Genomic DNA, 19,315 nt, shown 5'->3' on the forward strand with positions numbered 1-19,315 from the left:
TCTGCGAAAGCTGCTTATTTTTCTAACTTAATTGATTCCAATCACTCTAACCCAAAGGTTCTGTTTTCAATCATTCAGTCTGTTGTAAATCCATCTGTTAACACATTGTCTGTTGCCTCAGATGCTCTATGTGAAGACTTCCAAAGATTTTTTATAAACAAAATCACTAACTTAAAGGGGAGGTTGATTATGATTTCACTTTTTTAACTTTAGTTAGTGTGTAATATTGCTGTTTGAGCATAAACAACATTTGCAAAGTAACAATGCTCAAAGTTCAAAGCAAAGGGAGATATTTTATTTTAAAGAAATTAATTTTTAAGGACTACAACAAACGGCTGGTTGGGACTACCCGACATTCCTCCTGGGTTAGTGACATCACTAACCCTAAAATTTAAATAAGCCACGCCCCTGGGAAAGCATTTATAGATTATCATGACAGAATATGCTAATCAGTGACTAGAAGATAACTACACATAAGCTACCTAAATTAATCAACTAACTATTCAGAAATGTCCTGTTGCATTCTACATGTTATCACTTCTTCTCGAGTCTCTACATCAGGTGTCACCAACCCTGCTCCTGGAGGGCTACTGTCCTGCAGACTTTAGGTCCAACCCTGTTCCAACACACCTGCCTGTAATTATCAAGCAACCCTGAACAGCTTGATTAGCTGGTCCAGGTGTGTTTGATTGGGGTTGGAGCTGAAATCTGCAGGACTGTAGCCCTCCAGGAGCAGGGTTGGTGACACCTGCTCTACATCATTAACTCAGTTGACATCATCTGACTCCAGTTTGAACATAAAAGGCCAAAAGTTTTTGAAATTTTCAGAGCATGTATGTATGAGGTAAAATGACACAAGCTCTTGAAGCTCCGCCCTCTGTGCTGGGAGCAGCAGCTCATTTGCATTTAAAGGAACAGACACAAAACAGTGCGTTTTTGCTCACCCTCAAAAAGTGACAACTTTAACATGCTATATAAAAATATCTGTGGGGTATTTTGAGCAAAAACTTCACATACACACTCTGGGGACATCAAATACTTATTTTACATCTTGTGAAAAGGGCATTATACCACCCCTTTAAGACTAAAGGCCATTGCACACTGAGTCCGAAATTCGCATCCGAAATTTTCGCACTTTAAAAAAAAAATTCGACCTCACATTATGTCAATCACGCTTGCACACTGTCTACGAAACTTTCGTCCGTAATAAAAAAGTTCGGATCGGGTTCGATTTTCTGCGTTTTTCGCATCCACAGCCAGTATTTTGAGAGGTTTTTTGATAATTCAGAGCCACCGTACAAGCTGCCCAGCGCTTCCGCCGGCCGTGTGTGTGTGTGTGTGTCCATACCATAGACTGTAAATACCATATTTACAGAAAATACCATACCAAATAAATACCATATTTAAAAATACCATACCAAATACCAAAAACTCCATACCTATATTGCCAGTCTCTGTTCAGGATCGATTGGTTCACGGAAATTGGTGGTCTTCTTTTTAATATGTGGCTCCAGTTTCGCTAGCAAAGCATCAAACTGTTCCATCTGAGGTAAATTTTGAATCGCTCAGGATAATTTCGCAACTCCTTGATAAGGAGGTGAAACTCTCCTTCCTCTCGGCGCAAGACTGGATGGACCCAATATTTCCTCTTTCTTTTTCTCTTTTTAAGAAGAAAGAGGGCAACAAAATCATCCTCACTGCTTGACGAATCCATTTTGTATTTTTTGCGTTTTTTTCCGCAAAGGTTTAATAAATACGCATCGGACTCAGTGTGCAAGGTTTCTGTGCGTGACGAATTTTAAGGCTGACGAACACGAAAAAACGCATACGAAAATTTCGGACTCAGTGTGCAATGGCCTTTAGCGTCTGCCCTAATTTAACTGTCCCCCCAATCTTGACACCTGCTTCTGGTTTTTGGAGGTTTTTGATCCTAACCTTCATTTTGTCCTAATGATATCATTCACCCGAGATTTTTCAAATGAATCATTGATTCGGTTGGGCCAGGTATGGTATCTCTTATCAACGAGTGTTTCAAAATGGGCTCTATTCCTGCCAATCTTAAAGTGGCTACAGTCACTCCTCTGCTCAAGAAGCCTTTACTAGATCCTTCTGTTTAAAAAAGAAATTGGCCTATCTCTGTCTTACCTTTCATTTCTAAGCTATTGGAGAAAATTGTGCTGGATCAACTCCAACAATTTTTGTCAAATAATTGTATCTATGAGGTTTTTCAATCTGGTTTTAGGACTGCTCACAGCACTGAGTCCGCCCTCCTGAGAGTGTTAAATGATATGTATCTCTCCACTGATTCCAGAGATACTGTGGTTCTTGTTCTCTTAAGATCTTTCAGCAGCTTTTGATACCATTGACCACCCTACTCTTTTATCTAGACTAGAGTCTTGGGTGGGTCTAAAAGCTTCTGTTCTGACATAGTTTCAGTCACACCTTACTCTTTTTAGTAAAGATGGGTAATTTCTCTAGCTCCATGGCACCTCTGACCTGTGGTCTTCCACAGGGCTCTATTTTGGCTCCCTCTCTATTTTCTCTCTACATGCTACCAATAGGCTCTATTCTAAGGAAACATGGTATATCATTTCATTTTTACGCGGACGACACCCAGATTTATATTCCTATCAAGGGAAACAACCCTGTAGCGATAAATTCTCTTCTGCTATGCTTAGAGGAGGTTAAAGCGTAGCTAGCCCAAAATGTCCTCTTTCTAAATGAAGACAAGACTGAAGTGATTGTTTTCGGCCCAAATGAAAATTCTCAGTGTATAAGCCCTGATTTAGAGAGTCTATCGGCTTTTAAATCCCCAGGAGTGCGGAACTTGGCTGTTCTTGTTGACCAGCTTTTAAAATTTGACAAACACATTTAATCCGTAATCAGTTCCAGTTTCTACCAACTTCGTCTATTGTCTAAAAATCAAAGGCTTTCTCACTCCGAAAACTCTGGAAATGGCTGTTCATGCATTTATAACTACTCGGCTAGATCAAGTTCCCAAATTGCTCGTCTTCAGTTAGTCCAAAATGCTGCGGCCAGACTTATTCATAAGTGCCGCAAATATGACCACATCTCTCCGATTCTCAAATCTCTACACTGGTTACCCGGTTCGACTGATGTACTATTTTATTTAATACTGTGGAGCTGCTTTGATACAATCTGCATTGTGAAAAGCGCTATATAAATAAAGTTGACTTGACTTGACTTGACTTCGACAGAGAATAGATTTGAAAATTCTACTCTTTGTTTTTAAATCTCTACATAACTTAGCTCCTGCCTATCTCTCTGAACTTGTTCATCCTCACACTCCGTCCAGAAACCTAAGATCCTACGATCAGGCTCTGCTGGTAGTCCCTCGCGTTAGACTCAAGCATAGAGAGGAGCGTGCATTTGCGGTGGCAGGGCCACGACTCTGGAACACCCTGCCTCTAGAGGTTAGAACGGCCCCTACCCTGTCTGTCTTCAAGTCTCTGTTAAAAACCTACCTGTTTTCTTTAGCATATTTATCTCTATTCTTAGGTTGGTTTTACTATTTAGAGTCTGATACTGTTTTGCCACTTCTGTTTTTCAATTCTATATTTGAGTCTGATATTGCTTTGCCACTTCTGTTTTACCATTTTATATTTGAGCCCGATACTGTTTTGCTACTCCGGTTTTAAGGTTGCTCTTAGCTTTGCTGCTTTTATTTGTGTTTTATGTGTTGTTCTGCAGATATTATTTTCTTATCATTTATCTGTTTTTTCTGTAAAGCACTTTGGTCAGCCTAGTGGCTGTTGTAAATGTGCTATATAAATAAAGTGAACTTGAACTTGAGTTTGCATGGACAAGGAATACCATTCACTGTCTACTGGGCAGAGATAAATTAAACTGATACAAATAATAGAAATAAGTGGTATAAAAATCACAAAGTTTTAAACACATTAATGCCCGGTTCCACAGACCAGGCTTAAACCTAGTCTCAAACTAAAATTTCTGTTATGCTTGTTTTGTTTTTGTTTGATTTTATTTTGGGTTATAACTTATCAAGCTTTGTTAGTGTGTTTTTGATTATCATGTGAAACCAAATTACTTTGCCGTCCTATTTCCTTTATTATTGAATATTTAAGAGCAGTAACGCTGTGTTTGGCTGGATAGAGGAAAAGGGGATAGGTAAGTTATGTCACGTGACGTACATCGTGCACACTTAGTTTTGAATTATTTTGTTTAGATACACTAGGTTTGGGGGCATGTGCCATTTGCTGTAATTTTTGTTTTGATAGGTAGAGTAGGAAAGTATACGACGTCTCGGATGTTGAAGACTTTTCTTTCTACATTTTTCTTTTGTATTTGATAGGTTAGTTGAAATGGGTTAGAAATATTATTTTTGTTCTTTGTGTTGGCACTGTCCAATTTTCCCTTTTTCCTCCCCAGGTCTGGTATAATATAAATTGGTGGTTTTCTGTGTTTTCTTTCATTTTGATTGTAAAAAAAAAAAAAATTATTCTCTCTCTCTCTCTCTCTCTCTCTCTCTCTCTCTCTCTCTCTCTCTCTCTCTCTCTCTCTCTCTCTCTCTCTCTCTCTCTCTCTCTCTCTCTCTCTCTGAAGGGTCGTAACAGCTGTCTTAACTGAAAGCAACTTGCACTGACACATCTTAAAATATGTCAATGCCATTGTTTTGCCTCAAGATGAACACATTTAAAGCTACATAAATTACCCATTTTAACTTAATGATCTGGCATAATTTAACTTAACTTAGGCATAATCTTAATAAATGATGATGATGATTCCTAATAAATAAAGTTATATTTTAAATAAATGCTGTTCTTTTTAACTTTCCATTCATCAAAGAAGGTTTCCACAGAAATATAAAGCAGAACAACTGTTTTCAACATTGATTAAAATAACAAAAATGATCATGTTTAATTATTATTAATATCATTAAAATATTTCTTGAGCACCTAATCAGCATATTAAAATGATTTCTGAAGGATCACGTGACACTAAAGACTAAAAAAAATTCAGCTTTGCCATCACAGGAATAAATTCGTATTTTTAAATAGATTCAAATAGAAAACTGCTATTTTAAATGGTAATAGTTTTTCACATTATTAATGTTTTTACTTTTGATCAAATACATGCAGCCTTGGTGAGCCTAACAGACTTATTTCAAAAACATTAAAACATCTTACAGACCCCAAACTTTTGAATGCTATTGTATATTAACTCAGTAAAAAAATACTTTAAATTGTGACACGCAAGCAGTAAAATCTGTATTCGTCAAGTTCAAGCATTCAACCCTTTTACCAGTGTTATTAAAAAAACGGATCAAACAAATATTTGGTCCCAGCTCACCCCTACTGAGTGACAGCTTAATTTAGATGATTAAAATAAATAGAAAATAACACAGCTTGTATAATATTGACCTGCTGTGGTTGTACGATCAACATTTTCTCGAGGTTAAGCACGTCCCGAAAGAGGGAGAAAAAAATATGTCAGGCCCTATTTCGTACCCTATTTGTGGAAAGTGTTGAAAAAGTGACTTAATTTTTACATTTTTACCCCATTTAGTTTTTAATTTGCCTTACATTTCTAGGTCTCAGAAGATTGAAAAAGAGAGGAGAGGGAAAACAAGAGGAACAGAGAGAGAGAGAGATCAGAGGGAAACCCTAAGCTGATCCTGCTGTTCAAAACATGATACTCGCACTAAAAAAAAAAGACTGTGCCAGCACTGATGAGACAAGTAGTCCTTCCCTTTAAAGCAGTCTTCAAAAGAGCAGCTGCCCGTTTCATCAGCATATTTTATCCAATGATCAGATTCCACTCAAATAGATACAAATGGCTGATAAAGACCAGTAATAGAGGCTTTCTGAATATGAGTAAAAGCATTTTAAACCTTCATTTCTGCCGTTTTCTATCAGATGGTTATCATCAACATTCATACTAATATTTATATAATAGATAAAGGTTTTTACACAGATGTGTGTCAAATGGGAAAATGCCAAAGGTGCAGAAGACCGTGAGTTCAAAGGGCATTGTGTCAATGTGAGAAGGTCAGTTAATGTCAGGTGCGTTGAACTGTAAATTCATATTTTATCAAAGCAACTTTCCTAACACGGTTTCACACTTTTTTAAAAAACATTAATTCTGTTCAATTAATGGCAAACGCAGTCATGAAGATGTACCGCACGTAATGGAAAAATAATGAGAGGGGTTATATTTCTTCACAGTACTATTAGATGCTAATTCTATGCTCTGCAAGCAAGAACAATGCATGTAGCAATACTGAGCAGTTTCCTTTATTTTAGTTTCAATGAAATGTGACCATGCACTACTGTATATTTGAATCTGAAATGCAGCTGGTAAGTTTATATGTGACCAATAAAAATCAAAAGCTGCACTTCAAAAAATGCATTTAGAGTAAGCCCACACTATGGAAGCAATATCTGTGGAAATACACTTTATCTCATGTCTCATATCCATGTCTACGGCAAAAACAAACCATCTTGGGTCAAACATCCCTGAGACATCAAATATAACTAAATATTGAATAGAACTAAGTATTTATGTTTTATTGCTAAAATAGACATGTCTCAAACTTAAGACAAAAACAATGTTCATTATTTGTTAATTTATTTACAGTATAATACTATATTACATTAAATAAAAAACTATACAATATAGTAGCAGAATAAAAACTGTTACCACTACTTTACCGTTCTTTTGAAGTAAAAATAAATAATAAATGCAGAAATGATATATACATTTCTTCATTTATTCTATAAAATAAATAAATAAATAAAACCAAAAATTATTCAGACACCAGATATAATTTGATATTTTTTTTACTAGTGGGTGCAGGACACTATAGTTAATTTATGTAAGTGAGGATAGCAAAATAAAATAAACGTTGACATTTTATACCCAAAAATTCTTCATACAGTCTACCAGTCAAATTTTCAAAAAATTGTTACCAAAAATTATTCAGACACTTTGACCTGACCATGTTTTGCTTAAGTGTTTTTTTCTTTGTTTGCTAATGTGATCTTTTAACACCACGGACTGAACAAAATTAAGCATTGCTTGGTAATTGGTTTAGCTAAATTGATATTATCTAATTGTGTACTTATATATATATATATATATATATATATATATATATATATACACACACACACAAGTTAAAATTATATGTGTGTATATACTTTATAATTTTGTGTATATAATATATACACATATATACACTATTGTATATATACATGTATATATACTGTGCATAATGTACTCCACTGCACTGTCTTGTATATTGACATTTATATTGTATTGCATTGTATACTGCATTGCTACAGATAGCAACAATTCACAAAACATAAAAAAATTAATTTCATAAATTTTAGCCAATAAACTTCAATAGATACTATATATATTCAGCTGTAAAATCCTCTTCAAACCCCTTACGCTGCTATAAAACAATAATCAGCATCGTTTTCATTATATCATATGATTGCATAAGAAAGTGAAATCTTTCTTGGTTGGATGACTTCACCTGCTGCATCACACAGACCTGATGACCTACAGTACTCACTCCATTCACAGCTGCAGAATCAGGAGGACAATAAACAGATGATGCTGCATCTGTAGACTTGACTAATGTGTCTTCTCATATAAGAAACTACTGAAGACAGCAGATTCCTGATTAACTCTTTAAAATGTAATAAACTTAATCTATTTAACAGAAAATGCAATTATAACTTTAAAAATAAACCGTATTTAAATAAATAAATAATCATGCTTAAAACAAATGTTTATAGTGTGACAAGTTTTTTTTAAAACAACCCATAATTATTCAAAGCACAAGCAATAAATCAGTGAATGAGTATTGTACTAATTTTCTTGTTCAGATGGATAACATCAGAGCAGGATTTAAACTATAGGCTACACACTGAATGATAAATATGCTGAAAGGGAAACAACTGGTCATTAAGAATAAAACATAAAGTAGAGTTGCTCGTGCACACTGATAGCATGTTCTTGATAAGCGCGCGCTCCTTAAAGCCCTTTTTTAATATAGATGCCCCAAAATTAGGCTACTGACCACACTGTAACGTCCAGCAGATATTGACTATACTCACCCCCAATTTCTTACTCCGAATCCTCACGTAGCCCTGCTTCACTATATCGTTGAAGTTTGAAGCCATCCTAACAGCCTCTCTGTCCTCGTCCCCAGTCTCGGCTGCGAGTCCCCTCAGAAGTCACCACGACATTCAGTCCTCAAACAACCTGCCTCGGTTCCTCAGTGTCTCAGTGCCTCAGTGTCTCGTTGCCTCAGTGCCGCTGCTGCTGTTGCTGCTGCTCGGGCAACCGAACCGGCTCGAACGGCTCATTCCACACGAGAATAGGGAGACAGCGCGCAGCGCGCGTCAGATAATTTAATTCAGTAAAGAAGAGTGCAGCTTCCTGGAATGCACCATGAGAGGGCTGTCAGAGGGGTGGATGCAGTGAACTACTTGCGTAAAATGGAACCATTTATTTATTTACTTACTTACTTACTTACTTACTTACTCAGTAGTATTAGGAATTTTTGGAAATATGTTAAATTTCAGTTTCACACACAGGAAATTTTCTCTACTGTGGATATCAGAATTTAACAGTTGTAGACTATATTATAATAAAGGCATATAGGCTAAGAAAATGTTTTTATTTCACTGTCACACAGGCACAATACATTTCATTTTGATGAATTAACCCCTGTATATTATAAAAAGTAATTTAGGCCTACTAAAGAAAAAACAAAATCATAAAATTAGGCCACAATTTATTGATTTTGATGATTATTATCAAGAACAGTCCTCTTTCTAAAAGATTGCTGCCTTCAATTTTTAAGTACAATCAACTTGGATGTTGAAGTCGTTTCAACTTAATTTACATTACACTGACTTAAAAATATGAGTTGAATATTTTTTAACTTATTTTGATGAGTTAAAGCAATGTAAAAACATTTGTCATAACTTATTGATCATATAATTTATTACTATGTTTTAATTCTTAATCCTTGTGATTTTATTTTATTTTGATGTAATTATGTGATGTTTAAGCTCCACAAAAATCATTGATTGATTGATTGATTAATTCATTTGGAGAATTCTGCATTGAAACTAATGTCACAGTGCATAAATTCTTAATTGTCCTAAAACAGGCCTTATTTTCTGTAAGCAAAATAAGAAAACCAATGTAATGTTAGTATGAAATATAAGTCTTTTAGGTTACATGTTATAATAAGCATGCCTCAAACATGTCACATTAAGTAATAAAAAAGTGCTGCTATTGATTTACATCTAACTAACTAACTACATGTGATATCTTTAAACATTTTGAGAATTCATTTTCATTCATTAGCAAAATACAGTTTTACTTTCATATGAGAATTATCCTATAATAGATAACTAGTGGATGGGAGATTTGTTTTGCTGATTGGATCCTTGGGATTAAAATATCAAAGCAGATCAAAAGCAAATGAGGAAAAAAAGTACAGAAATGGATGGGATGTTATATTCATATATTAGAGCGTGCTGAAGCTCCACTGACACAAATGCTGAAAATGCCAGAAAAAGCCTCCTCCTTTAATCCTACTTTATAGAGACGTCCTGCCTGTGGAAAAATGGCAAAACCAATTTGATACAGTTGATGACACAGTTACACGTGTGAGAGGGTTTTCTGCATCTCTCATGACAATGAAAGATGTTACGTGAATAAACATCTCTCACATTACTGAAGTCAAATGGTAAATGGATCAGGCACACAATCTACATGGGTGATCACACACACACACACACACACATATACACATATATATATATATATATTAGTTTGGCTCCCTGTCTTTCTTATCATCTTGTCATACATCCATTCCACTAACACTGGAGTGGAAAAAAATAGTAGAAAGAAGAAGAACAATAGTTATTTCGAGAGCTATCATTTTTCATTTGTTTAATTTAAATTGTTTAATTTAAAATTTAAATTGTTTAATTTAAAAGGCACAACATTATACCACCGTTTCTTCTCTTGACCATGAAAATTACATTAAATTAATTCAATCATTTCATTAAAATGAAAGACATAAACATAGCAAGAGAATATGTTGCAAATCTATACTCAATGGCACCGAAGTTTTTACGAGACAATGAGTGAAATAAAAGTTGTACAATGACATGACCCTCATTTTTTGAACCATTATTGAATTATAAAACATAATTTTTTAATGAAATCATTAAGCATTCATAAAACATTAAACATTTCATGCATATACAATGACTTGGAAACACCTCTCGAAGAACATGCTTAACCTTCCTGAATTGAAGTCATTTTTTGAGGTGGCATAATATATTACCTTAAAAAAAATGAAAATGTTATTGAGAATGATGATTAATATGTGTGCACTGTCATGGATCCAACATGTATGGAAAGTATGTTAGCAGGCTACTTTCTACTTTTTTTTTTGAGGCAGTCAAATTCAGAACTGCCTTAATTCTTAATGGAATAGATCCAACAAGGTGCTGGAAACATTCCTCAGAGATTTTGGTCCATATTGATATGATAGCATCACGCATTTGCTGCAGATTTGTTGGCTGCAAATCCATGATGACTGTGGAGGCCATTTGAGTATAGTTAACTCGTTGTCATGAAACCATTTCGAGATGATTTGAGCTTTGTGACATGGCATGTTGCTTTGCTGGAAGTAGCCATCAGAAGATGGACGCACTGTGGTTATTAAAGGGATAGACATGATCAGCAACATTACTCAGGTAGGCTGTGGTGTGATGCTCATTTGGTACTAAAGGGCTCAAAGTGTGCCAAGAAAATATCCTACACCATTACACTCCCAGCACCAACCTGAACCGTTGATACAAGGCAGGATGGATCCATGCTGTTTATGCCAAATTCTGACTCTACCATCTGAATGTTGCAGCAGAATTCGACAGTCATCAGACCAGGGAACGTTTTTTAAATCTTCTTTTCTCCAATTTTGTTGAGCCTGTGTGAATTGTAGCCTCAGTTTCCTGATCTTAGCTGACAGGAGCGGCACCCGGTGTGTCTTCTGCTGCTGTTGCTCATCTCTGCTTCAAGATTCAACGTGTTGTGAGTTCAGAGATGTTCTTCTGCAGACCTTGGTTGTAATGAGTGGTTATGTGTGGTACTGTTGCCTTTCTATCAGCTCGAACCAGTCTGGTCATTCTCCTCTGGCCTCTGGCATCAACAAGGCATTTTCGCCCACAGAACTGCCGCTCACTGGATATTCTTTGTAAATCTTAGAAATGGTTGTGCATGAAAATCCCAGTAGATCAGCAACAGTTGAACAGGTGAACCTCTAGTGAGTTACATTGGTAGAATAAAGCAACAATACATTGACCTCAACAAAACTTCATGTGGTAAGAAAGCAGATCATTTTGCATTCAGATCACAACCAACATTTCATCTTTCTTTTTTTTTAAACAGACACGCAACCCTTAGATGAAGTACCTTTCACAGCAACTTTATTTGCAAGCCTTTCACTTACTGTAATGCATAAAAAAAAGAAATCTCCACTGTCCACCCAGAGGAGTCTGGTATCATAGTTATGATTTATTCATAACAGTGAGGAAAGGGTTTGAGGGCTTCCTTGACCTTCACTTTTGAGGTAACATACTTTAGCAGCCCAGCTGCCTTTGAAGTCATCTATTTGCTGATGACATAGATAACTCACTTATAAATGAAAGCTCTACACAATGTAACCCTTGATGTATAATGCCTGCTACAGACTGTGGTTTCAGCAATCCTATAAGATCATTACAAATCACACTGTACGACATCTAATAAACTTGGGTACGACATGTATAGACTGTACGATGATGACACCTTTTAAATCGTAGGCTATGAAGCAAGTTAGTATAGAAGAATAAAACATCATCAGCATGCGCTAGTGGTAAACAAACAGAGCAAGATGAATCGCACTTTGGCAGTTGTGGTTTTGAAAAAAGAGGAGGAAGCGAAAGTGGAGAATATGGACGCGGCCACGACTTGAGATGGTTTTAAGTTTTAGCGCCATGTCGCGTTGATCAATACGCCATTTTGTGTTGCATTTTTATTGGCTAGTCAGTAGACGTATAGCCTGGGTTTCCCTATGCTGCCTTGCGCGCAGCACAATTTTATTCACGCTGCTAGGCAGCTTGGACACCATGGACCAGATTTTCCCCTCAAAAAGGGAACCAATCACAGAACGGGGAGGGAGCAGCAAGACAATGACGACGTCTATGCGACACACCGAAGCAGTTTGTTTATGGATCCAACATGGCATAAGACGTGAAGTTACCTTTCGATGCAGCCTTAGATAGTGTTCTAAGAACGCAAGTTTATTTCGTCTTCTTCCTCGTCGAATTTCTGTCGAATTTCTCTACATACGTCATCTGGTATAATTGAAACGATTGGCTATGAGCTACGTGCAGGCGCATTTGATAGACATTCGTAGCGCCCAATAAACAGCTCTGGGCATTCGTAAACCACGCCTCAAATACGAGAAAATGAACATGTGGTTCCCAGACCACGTCTCAATGAGAAGAGGTCTGACGTTAACCAGGCTAGTAGACGTAAGTCGTAGCAGCAAACACACCAAAATGATCATGCCACATTTCTGACACTGACAGAGGACCACCGTTTAGGAGCCACAGAAATCGATTGGTCATCTTTCGTCTGGGACAGCCCAAAATCGTACAACGCGTACCGGGCATAAGGAGTCTGAGAGCTGTCACTGAAGGTGACAAAGTGTTCACTCGAAGATGGAACAAAGCCTTCCACTGGAATAAACTTCACACATTCCCATTGTGCAGTGTGTGAAGTGTGAACTCCAAACTATTAATCACAGGCTGGCTGTGCTATATTGAGATTTACTGTCAAAAAATGTGTGCCTTGTCACACTTCTAACTGTCACACTCATTCACACAAATACACGCTGTGCATGTGAAATGTCACAATCTCGCTGCATGTTTGATCATGCTTGATAACTCAGCTGAAAGCACATTCTAAACAGACGACTATTTTCATTCAGCATCTAGTATTTTTTTCTTTGTTATTAAACGATTTCTTGCTGTGTATGAAGGCCATTGAATGGTTCGCTCTCTTTCTATTCCTTATATGACCTTTCCAAGTCATAGGACTAGAGCCTATTTCATTTTCTTAGGCCAGAGGCAGAAAAGTTCCCTGGACAGATGGCTAGTCCGTCACAGGGCTCTCTCACACACACAGGCAATTTTTTTTTTGACTGTCCAATTCACCTAACCTGCATGTCTTTGGACTGTGGAGAAAACCGGAGTAACCGGAGTTGCTGGTCACCATTGACTTCCATATGGAAAACAAAAATACTATGGAAGTCAATGGCTGCAGTCAACTGTCTGCATTCTTCAAAATATCTTCTTTTGTGTTCAGCAGAAGAAAGAAATGCATACAGGTTTGGAACAACATGAGGGTGAGTAAAGGATGACAGAATTTTCCTTTTTGGGTGAGCTATCCCTTTGAAATCACCATGGCAATTCTTGTTTTTAATTATTTTATCTGTTCGCATCATTATTTTTTCTTAATTAACGTGCCCTCGTAATCTTTAATCAAAATAACTTCTTCCTCTTGCAGCGACATCTCTTCTCTTCTCTGATGATGTGTTCACTGGCGTGAGGGCGGGACAACCTGTCACTCACATGACATCACAGTAATAGCAAACCACAACAATCCAATCAATTCCCGATGGGCAAAATCAAGTCCTGCGCTAAATCTTTTCTTGTTCGAGAAGATCACACTCAGATCACAACAGATCACTTCCGTTTCATATCGACTTTAAAGATTATTCTTTAATATGAACTTTGGCAGTAAATAAATACCTGCTGCTTTTGGCTATTAAGATTAGCTGGTGAGAAATTCTTAAATCAAAATATCATAAATCATAAAAATATCTCCTGTGCTCTAGAAACATGACTGAGATGACAAACACCTGCACTGTCAGCTGTCACAGCAGCTATTGTCCATTAGATGGCAATGTTACATTTGATGCATGTAGTAAGAAACCTAAGGGTCCAGTTAGTACATGCCTTAGTACATGCATGCTAGTACTTGTCACATGGTCATTGAGCTGAGCTCCTGCCAACATTTCAGTCCTTCCCTTGGATCACCTGACTATATATATATATATATATATATATATATATATATATATATATATTTTTTTTTTTTTTTTTTTTTTTTTTTTTTTTTTTTTTGAAATTAAATAAACCTTAACTGAAATAAAATATAAACTTATTTTATTTTAGTTACACTACATGCCTTAAAATTCCTGAAAAGTCATTTAAACTTAAATTACATTAAAATGACTGATAGCTAAAACTAAAATTGAAAAACGACTTATTGAAATGTCTATATAATTTTTTTTACAAAAATAATAACTAATAAAATGACACAAACAAACTTTGAATAATAGTATTTCAGATGATATGGGTTTGTGTGAATAAATCTCAATATAAGAGCTAACATCAATCAGAGAGGAAATAAAAAAAAACTACTGAAGTTATGTTCATGTGACAATGAGCCTCATCCACTAATAATTCGTGCAGTTTGCATATTTATTATGTGCACAGGACATTTTGCACGCAAACATTTTCCACAAGTGCGTATATGCACACTAAAATAAAACAACATGTCAACCTTTTGATGAATCAGGATTTCTGCATGAATTGTTTGCAGATTTTATGTAGAATTACAGTATGTGTGTATGCAGATTTTATCTAGAATTACAGTTTGTATGCATGCACAGTTAGTAGATGAAATCCAGCATAATAATGATTACATCAGTTTCCTTTGCACATTAATGTTTGACCTTGAAATAAAAATCCAAACTCTATAAAGGTAACACTGGAGCAGTGTAACTGAGTACAGAGTGTGTTCAGAGAGTGCAATGTCATTTCAATAAAACAACCCTCTCCAGAGACACAATTTGTTTGCTTTTTTTGGAGTCATAAATATTTATATGCAATTAACAATGCTCTGGCTAATGAATTGTTTGAAGACTGGAATCAATTATGAATTAAAACAGTAAGGCTTCAAAATTGGTCATCAAAATAAGTCATGCAAGAATAAACCATCAGGGTATTAATGCTGCAATGCCTGTGCTAATTATAGAAAACCGCTTACCGGCATCATTCTCTATCACACACAAGTTCTGCTGTTCTCAGTTTGGGTGTCTGACGTCATCACAGGCAAACGTTTTGCAGGTGGTGTTATGTGGATAACTGCTAGATCTTGTTTCTCTGCTGTCCTTTGTTAAGGATGATGTTGGGCTGTTTTGTTCTGCTGAGCCTGTGGAGAGTTTGGTCCTCACGGGCCTCAGACAAGAATCAAGAATTCATCAATTGTCTGCATCCTCTACTCATCTTGTATTCAACAAACAATCAGGGCGCACTGTGTTTCGGCCAAGGACAGGGAACTTATGACGTCAATTCTTTTATATAGTTGATCAATTATTCTCTTATAGGCTGGATGGTGCACCAAAGTGGATGAATTTGGCTTAATTTTGTTTATACCAGAATATGTCTGGACTTCAGTTTGTACCTTTTTTTTTAAAGGGGTGGTTGATTATGATTTCACATTTCTAACTTTAGTTAGTGTGTAATATTGCTGTTTGAGCATAAACAACATCTGCAAAGTTCCAACGCTCAAAGTTCAAAGCAAAGGAATATATTTGCTTTTAAAGAAATTGCTTTTTAAGGACTATGGCTGGTTGGGACTACCCGACATTCCTCCCGTGACATCACTAATGGTAAGGTAACATTTACATAAACCCCGCCCCCGGGAACGCGATTTATCATGACAGAATATGCTCATCAATGACTAGAAGATAGTTAACTCCATATCAGCAGCATAAATTCTTCAACTAACCATTCAAAAATGTCCTGTTGCTTTCTACATGTTGTCACTTCTTCTTGAGTCTCTCCATCATTGTCTGGCTCCGGTTTGAACATAAAAGGCTAAAAGTTTTGAAATTTTCAGTGCATGTCTGTGTGAGGGAAAAGGACACGAGCTGTTGTAGCTCCGCCTTCTGTGACGGAAGCAGCAGCTCATTTGCATTTAAAGGGACAGACACAAAAACGATGCGTTTTTGCTCACCCTCAAGTGACAATTTTAACATGCTATATAAAAATATATGTGGGGTATTTTGAGCTAAAACTTCACATACACACTCTGTGGACATCAAAGACTTATTTTACATCTTGTGAAAAGGGCATTATACCACCCCTTTAAACAAGACTCAGAGTTTATAATGATGTGTTGAAAGTGACTAAATTAGAACTATTATAATAACATGTACAGTTGTAGTGGGCAATAAATTATGTCAGGAGGGGAACTGTGCAAAACAAACTGCACAGAAAAACAAAAAATCTCACAGGAAAAAGCATAGTACATTGACTACACACATTGGTTCAGTGTTTTTTTTTTGTTTTTGTTTTTTTTTTGTTTTTTTTTTTGCATGTTCATCATTTTTTTGTAAGACAGAAATTATGTCTGCACAATTTGACATGTTTTATTGTGTTATCACAGATAAAACAATTGACTTCAAGCACAACACAACTTTAACCAGTTTTTATAATATTTCAGTAAAGGGTGAAGATTTTGATCATTGAATGTCAATTTTCTTAGGCCGGACATCACTTTTGGCCACTACTGTCAAACTACTCGTTCTTGTAATACATACTGATTTTAGTCACAGTTGCAAGATTTTCAGTTTCAGTCCTTATTCACTGTAATCTCATGAAAAAGAGCAATTGAAAAATTGTGGAATTATGGATTTAAAAGGACACGATGGTAAGATGATGACATGATTTTAATTTATGAACATGAATTCTTCCTTTAATGTTTTGAACATTTTTGAACACGTCAAATTATATTTACTATTTATTATTACTGCATGCAACAAGTGATTGTAAGACTCGGTTAAATACTGATTATCCGGTATTGCTTATTGCTGTATAAGTTATTAAACTGGACAGGAAATTAATTGATTAAGAAGCAACTGTTGATAACTTCAGACCAGATTTCATTACACGAGCTGTCACTATAGGGCCAGTGAGGGGGTAGAGGCGTGTATTTTGGCTCACACTGTATTCACAGAAGTTTATCGGCTCACTCATTTAATCTGACAGGTTTAATATAAAGCAGGTGAAGTTTGTGGAGCTCTGAATCTTGGCTGGTTTTGGCAGAAACATGTGTGGCCGCCACTGCCATTTCATTAAGACAAAGCGACTCTTTTACCTCACTGTGGGTACTGACAACGGCTCATGTGTGAACATGGAAAAAGAAGCGAAATGAAATCCATTTTATAAACAGAGAAAGGTCAGTGGTGACGTGGATGACCCAGTGCTCACCACAGTTTGTAACCTTAACTGCGTCCTGTATGTTGCTGTAACGGATGTGAACCATATAAACTGAGCAATATATATATATAGTTGTAATCGAAGTTATTCAACCCCCATTGCTCATGAGGAATGGGCTAAAATTCCTCAGAAATGCTGCCAGAAGCTGGTCTCTGGTTGTACATCTCGTTTGCAGCAGGTCAGAACAGCAAAAGGGTATACAAAGTACTACTAAAGATGCTTTCCATGAAGGGGTTGAATAATTTTGAGAGTGCAGAAGTCATTAAAAGTGGCATTTTCAGTTGAATTTGGGGAAACCACTTGAAACATTTGTTGTGTTGAGCTATTTTAATTATTTTTGTGTGCTTTGTTCATTGCAAACAGCTGAAAGTCTGTAATTTTGCCAATAAACCTGATTTGCAAATGGAGGTTGAATAATTTCGATTACAACTGTAGCCTATATATATATATATAGATCAGATCGTCTTGACCATGTCTGTCTATATACTGTATATATATATACAGTATACACTATGTATGTATGTAGACATGGTCAAGATGATCTGCTGAAGTTCAAATTAAGCATTAGAACGGGGAAGAAATGTGTTTTAAGTTATTTTGAAAATGGCATTGTTGGTGCCAGACGGCTGGACTGAGTATTTCAGAAACTGCTGATCTACTGGGATTTCAATGCATCTATAAGGAATCTATAAGGTTTACAGAGAAAAGAGAAAATATCCAGTGAGCGGCAGTTCTGTTGGCAAAAAATGCCTTGTTGATGCCAGAGGCCAGAGGAGAATGACCAGACTGGTTCGAGCTGATAGAAAGGCAACAGGAACACACATAACCACTCATTACAACCAAGGTCTGCAGAAGAACATCTCTGAACTCACAACATGTTGAATCTTGAAGCAGAGATGAGCAACAGCAGCAGAAGACACACCGGGTGCCGCTCCTGTCAGCTAAGATCAAGAAACTGAGGCTACAATTCACACAGGCTCAACAAAATTGAACAATATATTGGTGAAGAATATTGGAAAAACGCTCCCTGGTCTGATGAGTCTCGATTTCTGCTGCAACATTCAGATGGTAGAGTCAGAATTTGGCGTAAACAGCATGAAAGCATGGATCCATCCTGCCTTGTATCAACGGTTCAGGTTGGTGCTGGTAGTGTAATGGTGTAGAGGATATTTTCTTGGCACACTTTGAGCCCTTTAGTACCAAGTGAGCATCGTTTAAACACCACAGCCTACCTGAGTAATGTTGCTGATCATGTCCATCACTTTATAACCACAGGTCGTCCATCTTCTGATGGCTACTTCCAGCAAAGCAACATGCCATGTCACAAAGCTCAAATCATTTCAAACTGGATTCTTGAACATGGCTATGAGTTCACACTCAAATGGACTCCAGAGACACCAAATCTCAATCCAATAGATCACCTTTGGGATGTGGGGGAATGGGAGATTTTCATCATGGATATTTACCATACATATATTGTAGCCTATATAGTGTATCTTGTCTTGCCTGGCACAATCCCATATTTCCTTCAGAAATTAATATTTTGGATTCACTCATTCTCAGCTTAATTCTTTCTAAATTTGATTAGAAAAAAATAACAGTATTCTTCATCATCCTATTTGACCTAGATTCCTTCTCACAGGAATGCCAAAACAGACAGCGCTATAACGTCTGTGGTGGTTCCTGTATTTAAAGGTATTTCCTCATTTCACAAATGTGGTGTTGTTTCAGTAAACTAAAACAGTGGGACTTACAGGATCATAATAATAATCCGTACATATTAGAAAAGTACACCATGCATATTCCACCATAATAAAAATCTGTTCATAATAATAATCATAATAATAATAATAATCATAAATAAATATTTCCTTGAATTTGATTTTTAATGCACGAGT

General features: G+C 36.4%; 1 protein-coding gene across 2 annotated transcripts in view; it reads right to left on the bottom strand.

Moving 5' to 3' along the window:
* dok6 (docking protein 6) overlaps positions 1-8,415 on the bottom strand; it is a 91,867-nt gene extending 83,452 nt beyond the window's left edge. Inside the window, exon 1 of one of the 2 annotated variants that reach the window (XM_079862616.1) lies at positions 8,109-8,415. In XM_079862616.1, the coding sequence (XP_079718742.1) occupies positions 8,109-8,174 (66 nt within the window). In that variant the 5' untranslated portion in view covers positions 8,175-8,415. The remainder of the gene's footprint in view (positions 1-8,108) is intronic. The other variant, XM_079862617.1, reaches the window with a different exon arrangement.
* Between the last annotated feature and the right edge of the window lie 10,900 nt (positions 8,416-19,315).

The sequence above is a fragment of the Squalius cephalus genome (assembly GCF_949319135.1).
Source record: "Squalius cephalus genome assembly, chromosome: 25".
NCBI lineage: Eukaryota > Metazoa > Chordata > Actinopteri > Cypriniformes > Leuciscidae > Squalius > Squalius cephalus.